The sequence below is a fragment of the Epinephelus fuscoguttatus genome, linkage group LG8, assembly GCF_011397635.1.
Source record: "Epinephelus fuscoguttatus linkage group LG8, E.fuscoguttatus.final_Chr_v1".
NCBI lineage: Eukaryota > Metazoa > Chordata > Actinopteri > Perciformes > Serranidae > Epinephelus > Epinephelus fuscoguttatus.
The window spans coordinates 34,322,788-34,339,809 of NC_064759.1; the positions used below are offsets into that span (position 1 = coordinate 34,322,788).

General features: G+C 41.1%; 1 protein-coding gene across 1 annotated transcript in view; it reads left to right on the forward strand.

Annotated features, from left to right (window-relative positions):
* The window catches only part of snap91a (synaptosome associated protein 91a), a 66,302-nt gene that overhangs the window by 13,925 nt on the left and 35,355 nt on the right, over positions 1 to 17,022 (forward strand). Inside the window, exon 2 of the mRNA XM_049582811.1 lies at positions 13,806 to 13,948. Coding sequence (XP_049438768.1) covers positions 13,806 to 13,948 — 143 coding nt within the window. The remainder of the gene's footprint in view (positions 1 to 13,805; positions 13,949 to 17,022) is intronic.

A 17,022-nucleotide genomic window follows, 5' to 3' on the forward strand; every position in this document is an offset into this window, starting at 1 on the left:
TGTTCTAATGCTCTAAAAGTGAAACTTTATTTTAACGTAGATTAACTGGCACTTGCCCAACACTGGGTCAGTCATGTTTTAGCAAACTGTTTAATGATGGTTTTCATTTCGCTTTATTGTCTTCCCTCTGCAAATTTCAAGAAGCATGCAGATGCTTTCTGACAAAGCTGACACACATACTTATCCATGTGTTTCCCACACAGCACTGGTTATATCCAGGGTACCCATTTCCCACAGTGTTGATGTCATAATGGTAGTCAACGAGAGAGATTTTTACAGAGCCTCAGATATTAACCTGCGGCATGGTTAAGCGCTTTTTGACTTCCTAGATTATTGGATTACGCACTCATGCAAACAATAGACACCCCTGGGACTATCTCAACTCAAGCTGTATTCTTCTGTGCACCTGAATGTGCAGCTCTAGGAATTTGTTTGGGATTTGTTTTGATAGTTTTTAACCTTTTTAGTAGGTTCTCAGGAGGTTATTCCAATAACACCATCAGATAAGCTGACAGCTCGGTTTGGATGTTGTGAGTTAAAGTTGATCAGATTTCTATTGAGTGGAGCTGGCCCCAATCAGGCTTGGATGTAACCCAGAGTGACAGTTCTAATTTGCCCTTTAACGGGTTGAGTTGAATAGAGGGGAAATGACCTTTTATAGGCTACCACCACTACAATTCTCAGAAACATATGGTGCTGAAAATATGCAAAAAACATTCATCACAAGGGCATGGTTGATTTAATAGTTCTGTAGCAGAGTTGTTCCCCCCCATCTGTGCTTCTTCAGCTTATATGACAGACGTGTCTTAGCACCCACACAAATTTCCCTGTCAGACAAAGAAGCAAAATAGAAAAACATTGTCTTGGCTGCATTGTGTGGTTCAGCATACAGGGTGGATATCTGTTTCTTTCCTGGGAGCAGAACCTGCACAACAGAAATATAGAAGCCACAAGCTAGAGATTTACTATTCAGACAGGGAGGATACAAAGCCTTGGGAGGTGAACAGCTAACAAGGGATAAAGAAAGCTAGGGAGGATGAAATGGATGAGCACAGGAAAAGATGTTAGGTGAGGCGCAGGCAGAAGATATATTGGCTGTTTTGGTTGGTTGTTTTTTTTGTCTGAGAAGATCGTTAGTGTACATTGGAGCTCAGGGCAAGAAGGACGATTAGAGTAATTAGAGGAAGACTGATCAGTGAACACAGCCAGCAGAAGCAGATCTATTCCCCGGGAGAAAAGATTTATCAAATGTCTTGGTGCTTTGTTAAATGACAAGCAAGGAGGAAGTGATAGCCACCATGAGTGAACAGACAAAGAAAGGGTGTCGTCTGCAGAAACACCTGTATCCTCAGCAAAGAAAGACGCATTGCACACATTGTTTTCAGACGTTTGGTTCTTACCTGAAGCTTTACTTAGAAAGCTTCTCTTCTGACTAGCTTAACAGTCCAACAGAGCAAGCTAACACCTTGGCCACTGGACACTAGCATGGACCACCTTTGTCAGTTGCTTAGCCTACTCTTCACCATATAGAGCAAGCTTTGAGACAGAATGCCACCATACATGTAACAAACAGCTGTTAGCTGATCAAGCTAATAATCATTCGTCCTGATTAAACTTGCTCAGTGGTGTATGAAGCCACTGTGTATAAAATTACCCTGATGATCTTCATTGCTTTTGCACTGTGTGGCCAATAGAACAGTGACAATCTAGACCGAGCCAGCTGAGCCGGCTACTTCTGCTTCAGCACTCAACTAACTTCTAAACTTTCCTAATGTTATTGGACCCATAGGATCAAATTCTGATAGTGAAAGAAGCTATTCTGTAGGGGTTGTGATGCTCAGAAAAATGTATCCATTGATTTACACGTCTTTTTTGCCATGTTGGTGTATGAGAAAAAGTCTTTTTGGGCCACAGGGCATCACATCATGGTGTAAATAACCTACACTGTGTGGCCACTACTAAAATTGGCGTCAAAGTCCAGTGTATTTCTTGGGGTCACCAGCCTCATACAAGCTAAGGTCCATAGCTTACTGCCTGATCCCAGTCAAGTTTTGCCAAACTTTCCTGTCTCCCTTAGTTAAGCTAGCAACACCAAGCTCCATTAATGTGAGAGATGGCAAAGTGATTTATTGCAAATTGTGTTTCCATAGCTATTTTGATAACCTGATAACGTTACCTGCAAGCAGTGAATCACATCAGCGAAAAGAGAGCAGAACAGAGGACAGAAGGACTGATAAAAACTAAACTTTAAGTTGTATTTTGATGTCAGGAATATGATATACACAGTGACTTTGCTGTTGTAAAAATTACTGCTGCAGCTCTAGAAACAAAATTTTGTTCTATTTAGAATATATATATACAGTATTTTCATACCCTTTTACGGAAATAATTGGAGTGACTGCCTCAGAGGGGAAAAATACATCCACAAATCTGTAGCTTGCATTTGAAATATTTGTACGTAACAGGTGAAACTCACTGATGTGAACTTGTGAGTGTGAGGATCTTCAAATTCCAATAAAATCCACCTTGGTGTTTCTCCATTATTGGTACATCTGAAAACCTGTTTTAAAATATATAAAGAGTTTGAGAGTGCGTTTTGAAGGTTTGCTGAGGTCTTCTGTGGTGCATGGATGCTCTCTGGGTTGCCCTCAGTTGGGCTACTCATGCACACAGCTTTGATATCAGTCATATTTATTGATGCGTTAGTCCAGTGGAATGAAAGAGAAGAACGTCCTTGATATCTACCTCAAGTGTTATGAAAAATGAAACTTTTATTTCGCATCGGACGCAACGGACAACACAAACTGAATGAACATGGGATTTTCTTCCCATGAGCCGCATCACAGTAAACACACCACATCTCCACCAATAGCTGAGCGAAATGTCACTGATAGCCGGCGTGTCTGTATGAAGACAGTGCTGCTATCTGCGTCCACCAGCAGCAGCAGCAGCATTGTGTGGGACGCCAGCCTTTTCCTCAGATGTCACTTCCAGCTTCCACAGTATGGATCCCAATGGCTTCCTCTTTGTTTGGCTGCCACACCACATTGGTGCTATGCTACGCTGGGACAGAGTGCATTCTGGGTATTTTTTTTCTCCCCCTGTTGGTTGCTTGAGGGTGAGAGGCGCTATAAATAAACCCTGTGCTTTCATGGTCCGTTCATGTGTAGCTCAACGAGGCATCACTCATGCAGCGTGGCTTGTGTTATGCGCCACACTCTTCCATGGATGAAACGCTTACTGAATACACCGCTCCTCTTGTTTATGAGTCACCTATTCAGCAATCTGTATGAAATATGAGAAAAGATACAGAAAATAACGAATGCCCAGCATGGCAGGTATGTGAAAGGTATTATTCAGAAGTTCTGTGACTTAAGCATCGAATCTTTCAGGCTGTTAGGACTCACGCATCTTGCTTTTGCTGGATGACCCCTATCAGTTTGCTGCTGTGTGAGTTTGCACCTGTGAATATAATTTGAAAAGAATTTTACTGCATCCTTGATGCCATTGCCAATATGAGAGCTTGTTGCCTAGGAAACCACCTTGGCATGCCCCCTTTGATGCTTATTGGTACATTTGTAAAAATCCACCTATAAAAAATATGAGGAGGATGTTGAATGTGTGTCGTGCAGGCTGGCGTTTACGCTTCAGTGTGTCCTGCGGTGCATGCGTGCTCGGCAGATTGCCTTCAGTTGTACTCACACACAGTGGCTTTGATATCACTTACAGTTATTGATATGTTAAAGGGTGCTGTTTGAAATCGGAGTCCTGTCAGTTGTGTGTTGGGTGTGGCAGACGCTGCAGGGCATCCTGATCCTGATGTGGTCTACAGTGACAGTTATCTGACACTGTGTAGGTCAATAGGGCACATGAGTCAGAAAATGTGAGAGTAAGGATCTGGATCTGTAAAAGCCCACTGGGCAACCTGCTGAAGGGGCACATTACAGGATAAGGCTGTCATTATTCAATAATTTTCTTATTGTCAAAGGGTCCCATGAATATAATCACCAAAACTACCAATACCTCCTGCTCTCTCTACCCTCTCTGTGGCACTCAGCTCCGAGCTTATCGGTTGCTACTAGGGATGCACTGATTTATCGGCCAATGATTTTCTATTGTGTCACATCAATTTTGTGCAGGCTAAAAAGCAGGGCTGAAAAACTAATGGCCACAAACTGAAATTATTGAGCAGGTACATGGAGACAACAGTGACTGTTTGGCTCTGTCATCTCACTGTTGTGTGATGAGATGGCTGGTAGCAGCCGGCATTCTGTCATCCCAAATAGCAAACAAGATAGAGATTGTACACTGAATGCCTTCAGGAAGGAAGGACACAGTAAACTCACTATCAGCGCTTCAGGATGCACCCTATTGTTGCCTTGATAATGCAACACTGTGAACAACAAAGCCGTGTTAAAATCAACAGGAGGCTACCCGGTGTCCAGAACTAACAGCACACAGAGGTTGCATTGAGTTACATTATGATGTGTTCATTATCTATTCAGTAACGATCACTATTGGGCAAATATAGATTATAGCGTTTTCATGATGTGTTCAGTGTAATCGTAAAAAGTAGTTTTTGGCAAGAAACTTGAGTAAATACAGCGTCTTGAAGGAAAAATGTGTTTATGTTTTCACAGCAATACAACAATATAAAAACACTGGTGTTGGCCCAGAACTTTAATATTGTTGTTTCCCTTGTTAGTACTGAAGATATAATCTTTAAAGGGGCTCTACGCAATGTCAGAGTGGTTGTGTGGACACGGTTCTCAACATGGAGGTGGCTAAGCCGGTGGCTAACTCTGTAAACAGCGCTAAACAATGGCAGCAGTGCTGATGGAGCTAACTGTGCTACACTTTCACAATGCTGCCATCCCAACTGCTGTATGAGTCCTGTGCAAACCACCAGCAATGAGCTACCCAGTGGGATACACACATGCACTGACACGCACATGCAGCTGGACTGGCTTATAACAACAAACCACAGAGAAGCTCGTATTACAACACACACAGAGGTAGCATGACCTTTTTTCTGCTCAGGACACCATTACTTCACTATATCTTTACATAGCTAACAGTGGTTTGCTGCTACATTAATGCTCTAAATGACAGATACAGAATCTTTGAAAACAGGTGACAAGTATATAGTTTTATTTTTAAAAAAGCCTAAATACTTTTCTAAAACAGCTGCACATTGTAGCTTTAGCAAGTGTCAAATCAAATCAAACAGGAATACATATTGGCAGCATGGAGTGATATGGTAAGGACTATGAGACTGTGGGACTGACTCAAAATAAATACACTAATCAAAGGAGCAAGTGACCTGTGTGCAATAGTACTGCTCATGTATGTGTTTTTACATAAACGCAGCATGATGTTTCCACTAGTAGTCTACTTCCCTTTCATCATATAGATACCACTGTGATTAAAAAGATGGCCTGCGCTCCCCAGCTATTTGGCTAGCTAGCTTTGGTGAAGGGCTGGGCAATATATCAATATTATATTGATATCATGATATGAGACTAGATGTCATCTTAGATTTTGGATATCATAATATGTTGAGTGTTGTCTTTTCCTAGTTTAAAAGGCTGTATTATAGTGAAGTGATGTAATTTTTTTCACTTACCAGACTGTTCTAACTGTTCTATTATTTACCCACTGAGTCATTACATCCACATTTCTGATGATTTTTTTTTTTAGCAAAAATCATGAAAGCACCAATTGTCAACCCTACAATACTGTCGCAAATTTCAATATCAAAGTATGGTGTAGCCTATTTATTTACACACATTACATAGGCACGGGGGGAGTCAAAGAGCTCTTGTTAAAGGATAAGTCAAGTATTATTTTATCCTTTATTTTATCATCAGTAAATCCAATATTAAGGCCAGAACCAAGGTTGCATCTGTCTCACTAAGAGGTACTGTCTGTGTAGCGTGCAATGGTGCTCATGGTGTCCCTCCCTGCTAGACCTAATCTAAAAGCAATTAAAAACACATACGATAGCCATAGTGTTGCACTTAGTGACATACACCTTCATCACAATAAACATAACCACTGTATTTTATTCCTCATGGCTCAGCAGCAAGAAAAGCACCATAAACAAGGAACCATGTCCCTGAGCACGCTCAGTGACATCTGCCAACACAGAGCTGCTCTCCAGAGATACAGATTGCAGAAGCAGAGCCCCATTGGCCATGTTTATTGTTACAAATGAACTGACTGCATCTATTTTATGTGCTTTCAATAGTTTTTAGACAACAATGGCATTGTGGTGTGGAAGACTAAGCTGTAACATGCTGTGGCTTCACAGGAAATATTTTCAAGGATTAATTCATCGCTGTTTTTTGAAACAGTGATTCTCCCCAGTGTCAGCTTGTAGCATGGTACAATTTCAGCTTGGGAAAATCGTACCAGACATTTCATGCATAACAGATGAGGCAGCATATTGTGCATAAATTTTGTTCATAAATTTTGTTCGTGTCAAACAGAATGCCGACTCATAACGTGGTCGAACTTGGAAGCGTCGAGTGTGAGTGTCTGTTTGTGTAGATGTGCACTTTATGTTTGCGTGTATGCCTGTTTACAAGTGCGTTACATTCAGACAGGTGTCTTTTTCTCTTGTTTTCCCCTCCTCTCATTTCACAGCCGCACGCACACTGTTGAGGATGTGAACATGTCAGGCCAATGGTTCCCCTCTCTTTGCTCGCTGTGCTGCACAATGACGGCTCAGGTGCTGTGCTTGTAAATGAGAGCAGGGGAGGATGTGCGCGCACGCGTGTATGCAGCTGTGTATAGTGTTATGAATGTGTACAGACTCATGTAGTTCTCATGTCACAAATAACCTTGTGTAACAGCTAAAAATCCCCAGGCTTTAAATGAAGGACATTTACTGTGTGCTGTCACAGAGGGACTGAAATATCATACTAGGTTCACGGTGCAAGAGACCTCCTCATGTTTGGCTGCTACAACATTTTTGAGCCAAAATGGATTTGGCAGTACTGCATGTCTTGTAAATGGTACTACAGGTAATATTTTAAACACCTATTAATCCACATAGAAAACTGCATTGTAGAGGCAAGTAGGAGCTGTTAATCTTTTCCAGTAATGATATCAATGCCTCCAACTCTAGGTTTTAGGATCCATAAAATAATAAAATTTGAGGTTAAACACAATCACATATAACAGCAATGCAGCCCTGTAGCCAGTGGTTAGGCTGTGTGAGTGTGTGTATGTGTGCTACTGCAAGCAGCATTTCAGACTGGGGTCTGTACTAGTGCAGTTAAACACTTGTGATTCTGTAGATTTAAGTGTAGATGTGACTTTTGCAGTAATCGCCAGGTGACAGTAACTGCTCTTACAGCTGGAGAGACTCACTATGCAATTACTTTCAGTGGTTCAATACCAACACTTCTCCATGGCAGCTCTCATGATTCTACATTCCCCCCAGGCTTTTATCAAAGCTAGGTGTCATGTTGCTTTTTCTGCACTTGCCCAGAAGATCCATCAGGGCTATTTGGAGTCCTGATCGCTCTGATCTTAGTATTCATTTTAATTAAATTTCATGCCCTGTGAACATTGCAGACTCCATAGACCAGCTCAGGAGTATATACCCAGTTTAGGGAGATCAGTTTGATGGATGAGAACAATGTGAAAATCAGGAACATCAGTTGTGTTTTATAGGCCACTTGGAGGAAATGCAACAACCTATAAACACAAAATTTAACACATTATGACATTACAGTTGTGATATTGTAAACCTCTTGGAAAACAATTGCTCATTTGCTCACACAGCATTAGTATCCATTTGTAGTTTCGGGCCTCCCGACAAAATTGATTTTGTTTTATTTATTTAACCCATATTAAACCAGGTAAGTCCCGTTGAGATCAACAATCCCTTTTACAAAGGAGACCTGGCCAAGACAGCAGCATACAAAAAAGCTACAGCCAGACAACCACACAATAAAAAACATAAAAGAAACATAGTGGCATGTAGAAATATTAGAACACCTACGCACAAACACAAGAACCAAACGATTCACTCACCTTTGTAGTCACAAGAGCTTTAAAATCAGGCAGAGAGACCAATTCACGTAGTTTCAACTCTTTTTGAAGGTTATTCCGAGTGAGAGGAGCAGAGCACATAAAAGCTTTCATTCCCAGCTCAGTCCAAGTATTAGGAACAAACAACAAAACTAAGTCTTGAGATCTCAGACTACAGCTACTGTCAGATCTCCGTTAGATCAAAGTACAAATGTGTGAAGGGAGTTTACCCACTATGGATTTGTAAATGAACAAATACCAGTGACTAATTCCACAGAAGGTCAAAGATGGCGAACCAGCCTTGGAATAAAGCGTGCAGTGATGAGTGAGGGTTTTACAATTTGTAACAAATCTCAGTGCACTATGATATGCAGTATCTAACATGTGCAAACAATGTGCAGATCCATTCATGTACAACGAATCACCATAATCTTGAAGCGGTAAAAACATAGCAGCAATCAGTCTTTTCTGGCCTCAAAGAAGAAATAAGACTTTAAAAAGAGTATCAACCTGAGGTATAAAAGAAAGGGGGTCATTAAGCCAAATACAGAGATATTTGTAAAAAGTGACAACCTCTAGCTTCTTTCCCTGAGCAGTAATAGCATCAGGGGTGCTCACGGGTTTCTTCCTAGCATTTGAGAAATGCATAACCCTAGTTGTATCAGAATTTAAAACCAAATTTGGTTGTGAAAGCTGAATCTGGATAACATTACGGACAGTCTACAATTTAGCCACAGCCTCTGTGATTGTGAGTCAGCACAATATATCTACATACTCAGCATAAAAATGAAAATTGGCCACGTTTCGACCAAGACTATTGATATAGAACAGCGGCCCTAACACTGAACCCTGGGGTACACCATTACAAGTGTTGAGCCAGTTAGAGGTGAGCCCATTAAACTGAACACACTAAGACCTCTCTGAGAGGTAATTCACAAATTCAGCCCACTGTCTGATCTGATATACCAGTACTAGTCGACCTCTGTTTTAAAATAAGATGGTCAACAGTATCAAAAGCTTTGGACAGGTCAATAAATAGAGCTCCACAGCTCTGCTTCATGTCCAAACTGCCAGTGATATTGTAAAATTCTGTAAAAACATTGATGTGTGCAGCTGTATGTAGTAATTAAACCTACATAAAACTGGATAATATAGATGTTTGAGATTTGTCTTACCTGAGTTGTTCCAACAATGTATAAAAAGAGGGTTTGTCTCATTTCCATTGCTTGAGAAGTACACCAATTTTACACATCAAGATCTGTTTACGAGAAAGTACTACTCAGCCTGTGAAAACATTTCACAGTTTGAGCTTGAAGACATACAAACAGAAAGCTTGTGTTACAGACTGTGTGCGTGGAGTTGTAGGCAATAACCAAGCAGGAGAGTGTGAGTTTTGGATCTAGTGTTTTTGAAGTTCCCCCAGCTTTATGAAAATTCAATACTAAATCATTGAAGTACTCTTTCATGATTGACTTTGAAATGTGTCTTCACACAGTCTTTGAGAATGCCTGAAATGTTTGTTTGAAATTTGTGTACATCACGATGTGTAAGTCTGGCAACATTTTGGTGATTCAGTTTGCTGTATGTTGCAACGTAAAGGATTTGGAATATTCAAGCATGCAAGTAATTGTTAGTCAGCGTGACTATCTGTGTGTGCTAGCACTTGGGAAGGGCCACATATCGAGCTGCCTTCCACTATCTCTCTTTCTTACTCACACTCACATATATGAATAATTGAGGGAGAAGGTGGGGGAGACGGTGAGTCAGGAGTTGCCTGCTGAATTGTTGTTCAGCATCTCAATCAGAACAGATTCTCTCTGCCGGTTTCTCTGTCTCTGGTACATCAGGATTAGGATTCTACTTCCCAAGACTTTATCCAGCACATTTTCAACTAATGCCAGTTCACTGTTGGGATTATTAGTGATTCATTGCATAGGGAGATAATGAAATGTTTTGTCAATAATTTATAGTAAGTGCAGAGGCAATGACCATCTGGCAACGTATCATTAAAAAAAATCATTTTCTCTTGAATTACAGCTCTAATTTTCTTTTTGTACTCTTACCAGGACGTACTTTACAGTAGATTTATGTATGTATATCTTAAATGGTAGATGCTGTGCAGTTTGTCTCACAGCGTGGCAAAAGCACTGACCCTCAGTGTGGGAAATACAGAGAGAGACAGGCAGAGAGTGAGACAGACAGACCGACAGACTGCGAGAGCGACAGACAGAGATGAAAAGCAAAGGATGATGCAGGCTGCTGACTCATCACCGCTGTAGGGATTATCCCTCTCACTGTGTGTGTGCATGTATATGTGTGTGTCTGTTTCCGCTGCCTTACTACTGAAGAGGACATGCACAGCAATCATTACTGCATGATGAAAGCATGATAGGGGAAGCAAAAGTGCTAGCAGACTTGTAGCATGACTGTCAAAGCAATGTGACCTTGAATTTTATTTTTGCATGATTATTCGTGAAGTCCTTTTCCAGCTACATCTACCGTGGGCTGTTGGACTTGATTTATTCATGGAAGTAGAAACACGCATTGTGAACCAAGAAAAATAATTTATTGGTTAGTCACAAAAAACACCACAAGAAGCAATTATTTACAACACTTCTCACTTGGCATGTCCATGCAAAACCAAGAAATACAGTCAGGTTTAAGGCAGTTGTTTTAATTTGATCATTTTGGAATGAAAATGACAGGTCAGTATTTGCCGTCTCCACACTAAAGAGAGTCCCCTTTTGTGCGAAAGTTGCTCACTAAATCCTAAAGCAATCTAACAACGTTTCGATATAATGAAATAATGAAGTAAATGGTAAATGGACTGCGCTTGTATAGTGCTTTTCTAGTTTTCTGACCACTCAAAGCACTTAAACACTACATGTCACATTCACACACTGGTGGCTGAGGCTACCATATAGGGTGCTGCCTGCTACTCGCCAAGGTATGCTTCTACATGCAGACTGGAGGAGCTGGGGATCAAACCGCCGATCTTCCGATTGGTGGATGACCTACTCTACCTCTGAACTACAGCAGTCCCTAAAGTAAAGTGATTAATTTGAAGCAACTAAATTACCGTTGCAAAAACTGCTATATATTAGCTTTTATTTCAATAGACAAGTCCGTTTTAGAGTCCTTGATCCCGGAAACAAGTCAGTATTTTAGCACTTCTGGATTCCTCGTCTCAAAGTCAGTGTTTTGTTTTTTTTGAATGGGTTTTTGGTTAGATGCCTGTAATAAGGTCTGTGGTTAACACAAGCTTTAGAGACTTTCACGTTTTGTTCTGGAAATTTTGAAACCTCAGCATGTCCTGAAAAAAAAAACGGCTTTTACTTCTGCGGGCACATTTACTCTTCAAAAATCATATAAATGGTGTTCATTTATGATCTTGCTGAACAAAACGTGTAAGTATCATGAACTTCTGTTTGCCACAAAGCTTATTTTCTGTCATAATCCAAAATCCAATAGAAAAATCCTCTTGGCTTTTTGTTGAAGGAACCAGGGTGATGCTTACTTCTCTGTTGCCCTAAAAATAAACATATCCTATACTGTAAATATCACTCTTTGTCAGTACAGTCTGTTTGTCTTGGGTGTAATGTTTTTGAGATTGTCTGCTTTGTGGTGTTGTAGTTTTTCATCCACTGTATTTGTAGTTGGACACTGATCATTTGGTGTCTTTTAGGTGTCATATGTTGCTTTAAAAACTCATGTCGAGGTTGTAGCACTGTTTGTCAAGGTGCTCCAGGTTTTGAAGGATAAGACTGGTGTTATTCTCTATTTTTCTTATTGTCAACAAATCCCATGGAAAGAGGACCAAAACCAGCGATGCATTCGTGTTTCCATATTTTCTGATTTCCCTACCCTGTCAGTGGCATTCCACCACAAGCCGGCTTGTTGCTACTAAGATGGAAATCTTCAAAGTTAGCTCAAAAATCTATATTTTTATATTGAAAAAGAGCCAAGTAAACTTCTAAAACAGCTGGGCACTGGGCTGCAGAGTAATACACACACACACACACACACACACACACACAAACTGTTGTTTAAAAGAGCTGTTAGAGACAGTCAACTTGTTCCATGTCTTACTTTAAACTAAAACTTTTTCATTCTCAAACTTTCCGTTGCTCATTACTCCATGTCATTCTAACTAGTGATGGATTGCTTCATGTGTGAGATGTACTGCCATTTAGTCTATATTAAGCCAGAAGGGAAAATTCAATAGACACCTCTCAGCTGCTTCCCTGTCTGCCGGCAGTAAATGTGCAGGATGCATATGACACTATTAATGAATCACAGGACTCAATCGAAGTTGCCTTGTGTCTGCCCTGCTCTGCTAAATCAAGGCTCTTAAAATGATGGCGGTCATATTTTCTGTCCCTCCCTGTCCATCACTCTGCATGCACTCTGACTTACCGTATCTCAATCCTCAGACTGTGTCTGAAGATATGCCCTGAGGCTTGCCATGGAGGACAGCTTAAATAGCTGCCAGTAAATAGAAATTCTTCACAGGCTTTACTGTCATCTGACAGATGCTGAAGAACAGAGGGGAGGAAACACAATTACAGAGTGGTCTCATTTATTACCTGTTAGCAAGGTATGTTAAGTTTACCAAGTCCTCTTGGTGAACTTACCAGTTAAATTGCTAAGTGCTATATGAGTGAATGTATCACAGTGACTGTGTTAGGTACAGCGGTTGTTTATTAATCCCTGAGGGGAAATTCATTTTTTTCACTGTGTTGTCATATACACACAGGCCTGAGATACACACACATACACAAACAGGACTTACACATGCATTAAATGGAAAGATGTCAGGGCGGGGGGGCTGCCATGGCCGGGCACCCTAGGCAGTTGGGGGTCCATGCCTTGCTCAGAGGCACCTCGGCAGTGCCCAGGAGTTGAACTGGCACTTTTCCAGCTACCTCAGCTCCAGCTCCAGTTCCACATTTACAAAGTCAATTCATGTTGCTGTATTACATCAGGTCTTATCTGTGCACCAATGAGTGTCTGATTGTGATCTAAAGAGCTAAAAGTCTGACAGGCATTGCAGTTCTTCTTCCCTTCTGCTCTCTGTCTCTGTCTGTGCTGTGGAATATTCCACTCTCAGTCTGCCTGTGCTGATATTTGACTGGCTGCAGAAAGGAATAAAGCAGCAGCCAGTGTGACTCACACCAAGCAATGGTGGCATAATGTGAAGCACTAATCAAAATTCATTTCATTAAGATGGAAAATGGCAGCCTCCAGAGGCAATTCTGTTAATAAAAACTGGCTCCTCATGCCTCCAAAAATAAGTCTGCTACTCACTAAATAGACATCTGATGTCAAATAAGAGGAATTGACACATTTGGACAGACATTGCAAAACCTGTCACATTTAACAAATTAGCTAGTCAGACAATTAACTGGTCTAATACAATTAAGTGGTGTTCAATAATGATAATAGGGTTTGTTGCTAAGAATATTTTCTTTACTTAACTGGCAATGTCTTAAAATAAGATTGCTTATTTGAGGAAACACTACTCAGGGAGGTGCATGGTGAATTTAAGTAAAAATTAAGATGCAAGAGAGTGCGGCCGTGAAATGCAGCAAAGCCCAGTACCATCGCATTTACGCTAGTACATTCCTCTTTGTTGTTTCTCACCCATCTGTTATCTTTATTGAAGACAAGGCTGTCAGCACACACTGTACCTGAGCTGTATCTCTCCTCTGCTAATATCTACCATCTGACCTCCTGTTCCTCCTCTCCTCTATGCTTCTCAGTCCTGATCCAGGCCACCCAGGAGACCAATGTGAACGTCCCCCAGATGGCCGACACGCTGATGGAGAGGGCCGGCAACGCCAGCTGGGTGGTGGTTTTCAAAGCCCTGATCACCACACACCACCTCATGGTGCATGGCAACGAGGTGAGGTCCTTGCATATTTGTTGCTGATTTAATGTCTGGTCCGATGCATTCAGGGGAGGTGAGTGAGTATCTTCTCTTGAGCAATGGACTTTACCCCAGCTGATCCACTGACCACTGCTGTGTAGTATGTAACCCCCAGTAGAGAGAGAAGACTGGTTGTACTGGGAAGCTATCAGATGTAAAGTAGGGCATTGCTGGACAAGGGCATCACTGTTCAGTTGACTTTCCACACAAGACCCAAGGTAGACACACATTTACCTGTTAGAAAACATACCGTAGCAGCAGTAGCAGCAGCACAGATTACCCTTCATGCATATAAGTACAAGCTGTAGTTTTGATCTGTGCTCATTCAGCCATGTTATGAGCGTAATAAGGTGGAAATAAGGTGGAAAGTCTCTCAGTTCAAATCTGCAAAAATGCATAAAAACATAAGAAAAGACAGCAACATGAGTGATTAGCCTTTTTTTTTTCAAATCATATTTACATTTACAGCAACCAAGTGAATTTATATTCTAACCTTGTAAAATCTCCAGAGCTATATTTTAGTTCTGAGGGGGTTCCCAAAATTTCAAGACATCAAATGTGTCAGGCTAAATTTCAGGTAAATGTGGAAGAAAAAAAACAAATGCACAAGACATTTAATATTTCAATTTAATCGAATATTTGAAAGCATACCAAAACTTCAGAGAAGAGCTGGAACAAGTTGATACTGATCAATATCATATGCATACATACATAGACAGAGAATTATCACCCACCTCTGCAGTTCCCCTCGGACATTTTAGCGTCTTTCAGCTCACTGTTTTGGTTTTATGGACCACAGCCCTCCTGTACTGGTTAATTCTCTGCACTCTCATCAGTGTGACTACCAGACAAAGACTGTTTTAAACTTGGGGCGTCGGTGGCTTAGTGGTAGAGCAGACGCCCCATGTACAAGGCTGTTGCTGCAGCAGCCTGGGTTCAACTCCAGCCTGTGGCCCTTTGCTGCATGTCACTCCCCCCCCCCCCCCCCCCCCCTTCACACTTGTCTGTCCTGTCAAATAAAGGCTAAAAAAAAGACTATTTTAAACTAAAGTTTTGATACGCTACCTGCCTGGCACCAAATGGTAGATGAGAATTAGCGACTAAAGCTGAGGAGCATTTAGCAGCTAGGGATGCAGATAACATTCATAGGAGTTGGAAGAGACCAAAACAGAGCAAAAAGATGAATGAATGTAGGACTTACATTCACCAGTTGGACAGAAACACAATGTTACCTCATGTCTGCTGGATGTGTAAACAGGCAACTGTTTGCTAACATATTGCAGCTATATTATAGAAGGAGTCAATGTTGTGTTTACAGCTTGTTGCGCTGCTATCAAGTGGCCAAATATCAATTCATGCAGCTTTAAAGCTGCTTTAAGGGGAATTAAAAGGGAAAACTGGATTTTATGAGTAACTGGCATTACTTCACCCCAAGGTCTCCTCTGCACAATACCATTTGCATTTTTGCTTTTGCTCCATAGTTGTAAATTTTGGCCTTAACAGCAGTTGTGGAATTAGCAGAGGGACTGGCCTTCTGCTTCCTGGTGCTGACCCCCTGACCCATTTTATGTCCTGACAGCTGAAGAAAGGAAAAGGCTCTGAATGGGCAATGAGGGATAACAGAGAGATAAACAGCTGCTCCTTTATAGCCCATCAAAAAACCCAAGCTGCCACTGAATTACAGATGACACGGGAGAGAGAGAGAGAGATACAGCATCCAAAAAATATTCAATAGGAGTAGATTAACTGTATTCGATGAGACTGATAAAACAAAGAGGAATACCATGAGATCAGACCACGCCATCATTCATTTACCTTCCATACATAGTTTTCTCTATTCAAAATAATGGAGTGGGTGTTGCCTTCCCAGCATGCATTGGGTGGAAAACAGAAGAGATCTAGTGATATGAAGATAATAGCGTTAACCTCGATACAGCAGGTGTCAGAGGGAAAGGGTAAATTGTGGTGCCCTTTACACATGCACACACATTTCACAGATACACTGTTTCTGCTGTTATCTGTGTAATACAAAGGCTCACAGGGACAGTGTCGTAAATGTGTGTGAACCATGCAATTATGTTTGAAAAGCATACAATAATTTTATTTTATTTAGCCTTTATTTAACCAGGATAGATCCCATTCAGATAAAAAAAATCTCTTTTTAAAGGGAGTCCTGGCCAAGATAGGCAGCAGCACAAGATACAAACAGGTGATTATTAACAAACATAAATCAAAAGAACAAACAATACTACAGTATATAAGAAGCCATGCATCTAAACTATATTTTTAAGCACAGACAGAATATCTAAAAGTCATTTTCCCACTCTGAACAAACATTTGGTGCAGACAACAAATGAAACTCTTGTGACTGCAGACAGTACTGTGCATCACTCTTCTGTGAAGTATAAATACAAAGATAGGATGGGAGCAGCCCAAGAATTGCCTTGTAGATAAAAAGTATACCAGTGCCTGCGGGTTGCCAGAGCAGGCCATCCTACCTGCGAGTGAAGCTCACAGTGGTGAGTCAGGGCTTTGCAGTTCATGATGAATCTAGGGAAGGCATGGTAAGCTGTATCAATCAATGCCTGAGCAGAGGTATGCATATATTAAAGACCCTCATGTAGTCCAACACAGGTCAAAATGTGGCAGCAACAAGTCTTTTCAAATGCTAGAATAGTCACGTAATTTAGTCTAGTGCCTTCTGTCTACTGAGACCTGTTTGTTTTTAGCCGGTGCTTTGCTGTTGTTGTGCCCCTGATGATGATGATGATAGAGAGCACTGACTGGAGAGAGAATGAAAGAGAAAAGAAAACAGGAGGAGGGGAGGTGATGTGTAGCTCAACATTTCTCCAGGGAGGATTTCTCATTCTTAACCTCCCCTCATGTTAGTATGCTCTGTTTTGTGTAAATGCAGTCACTGAATAAACAGTAGTGTGTGTGTGTGTGTGTGTGTGTGTGTGTGTGTGTGTGTTTTTATGTCTGTGTGTCTCTTTAGTAAGCTTGCTCTTGCAGGGCTGCAGCAAGAGCACATTTATCTTTATTATACTATA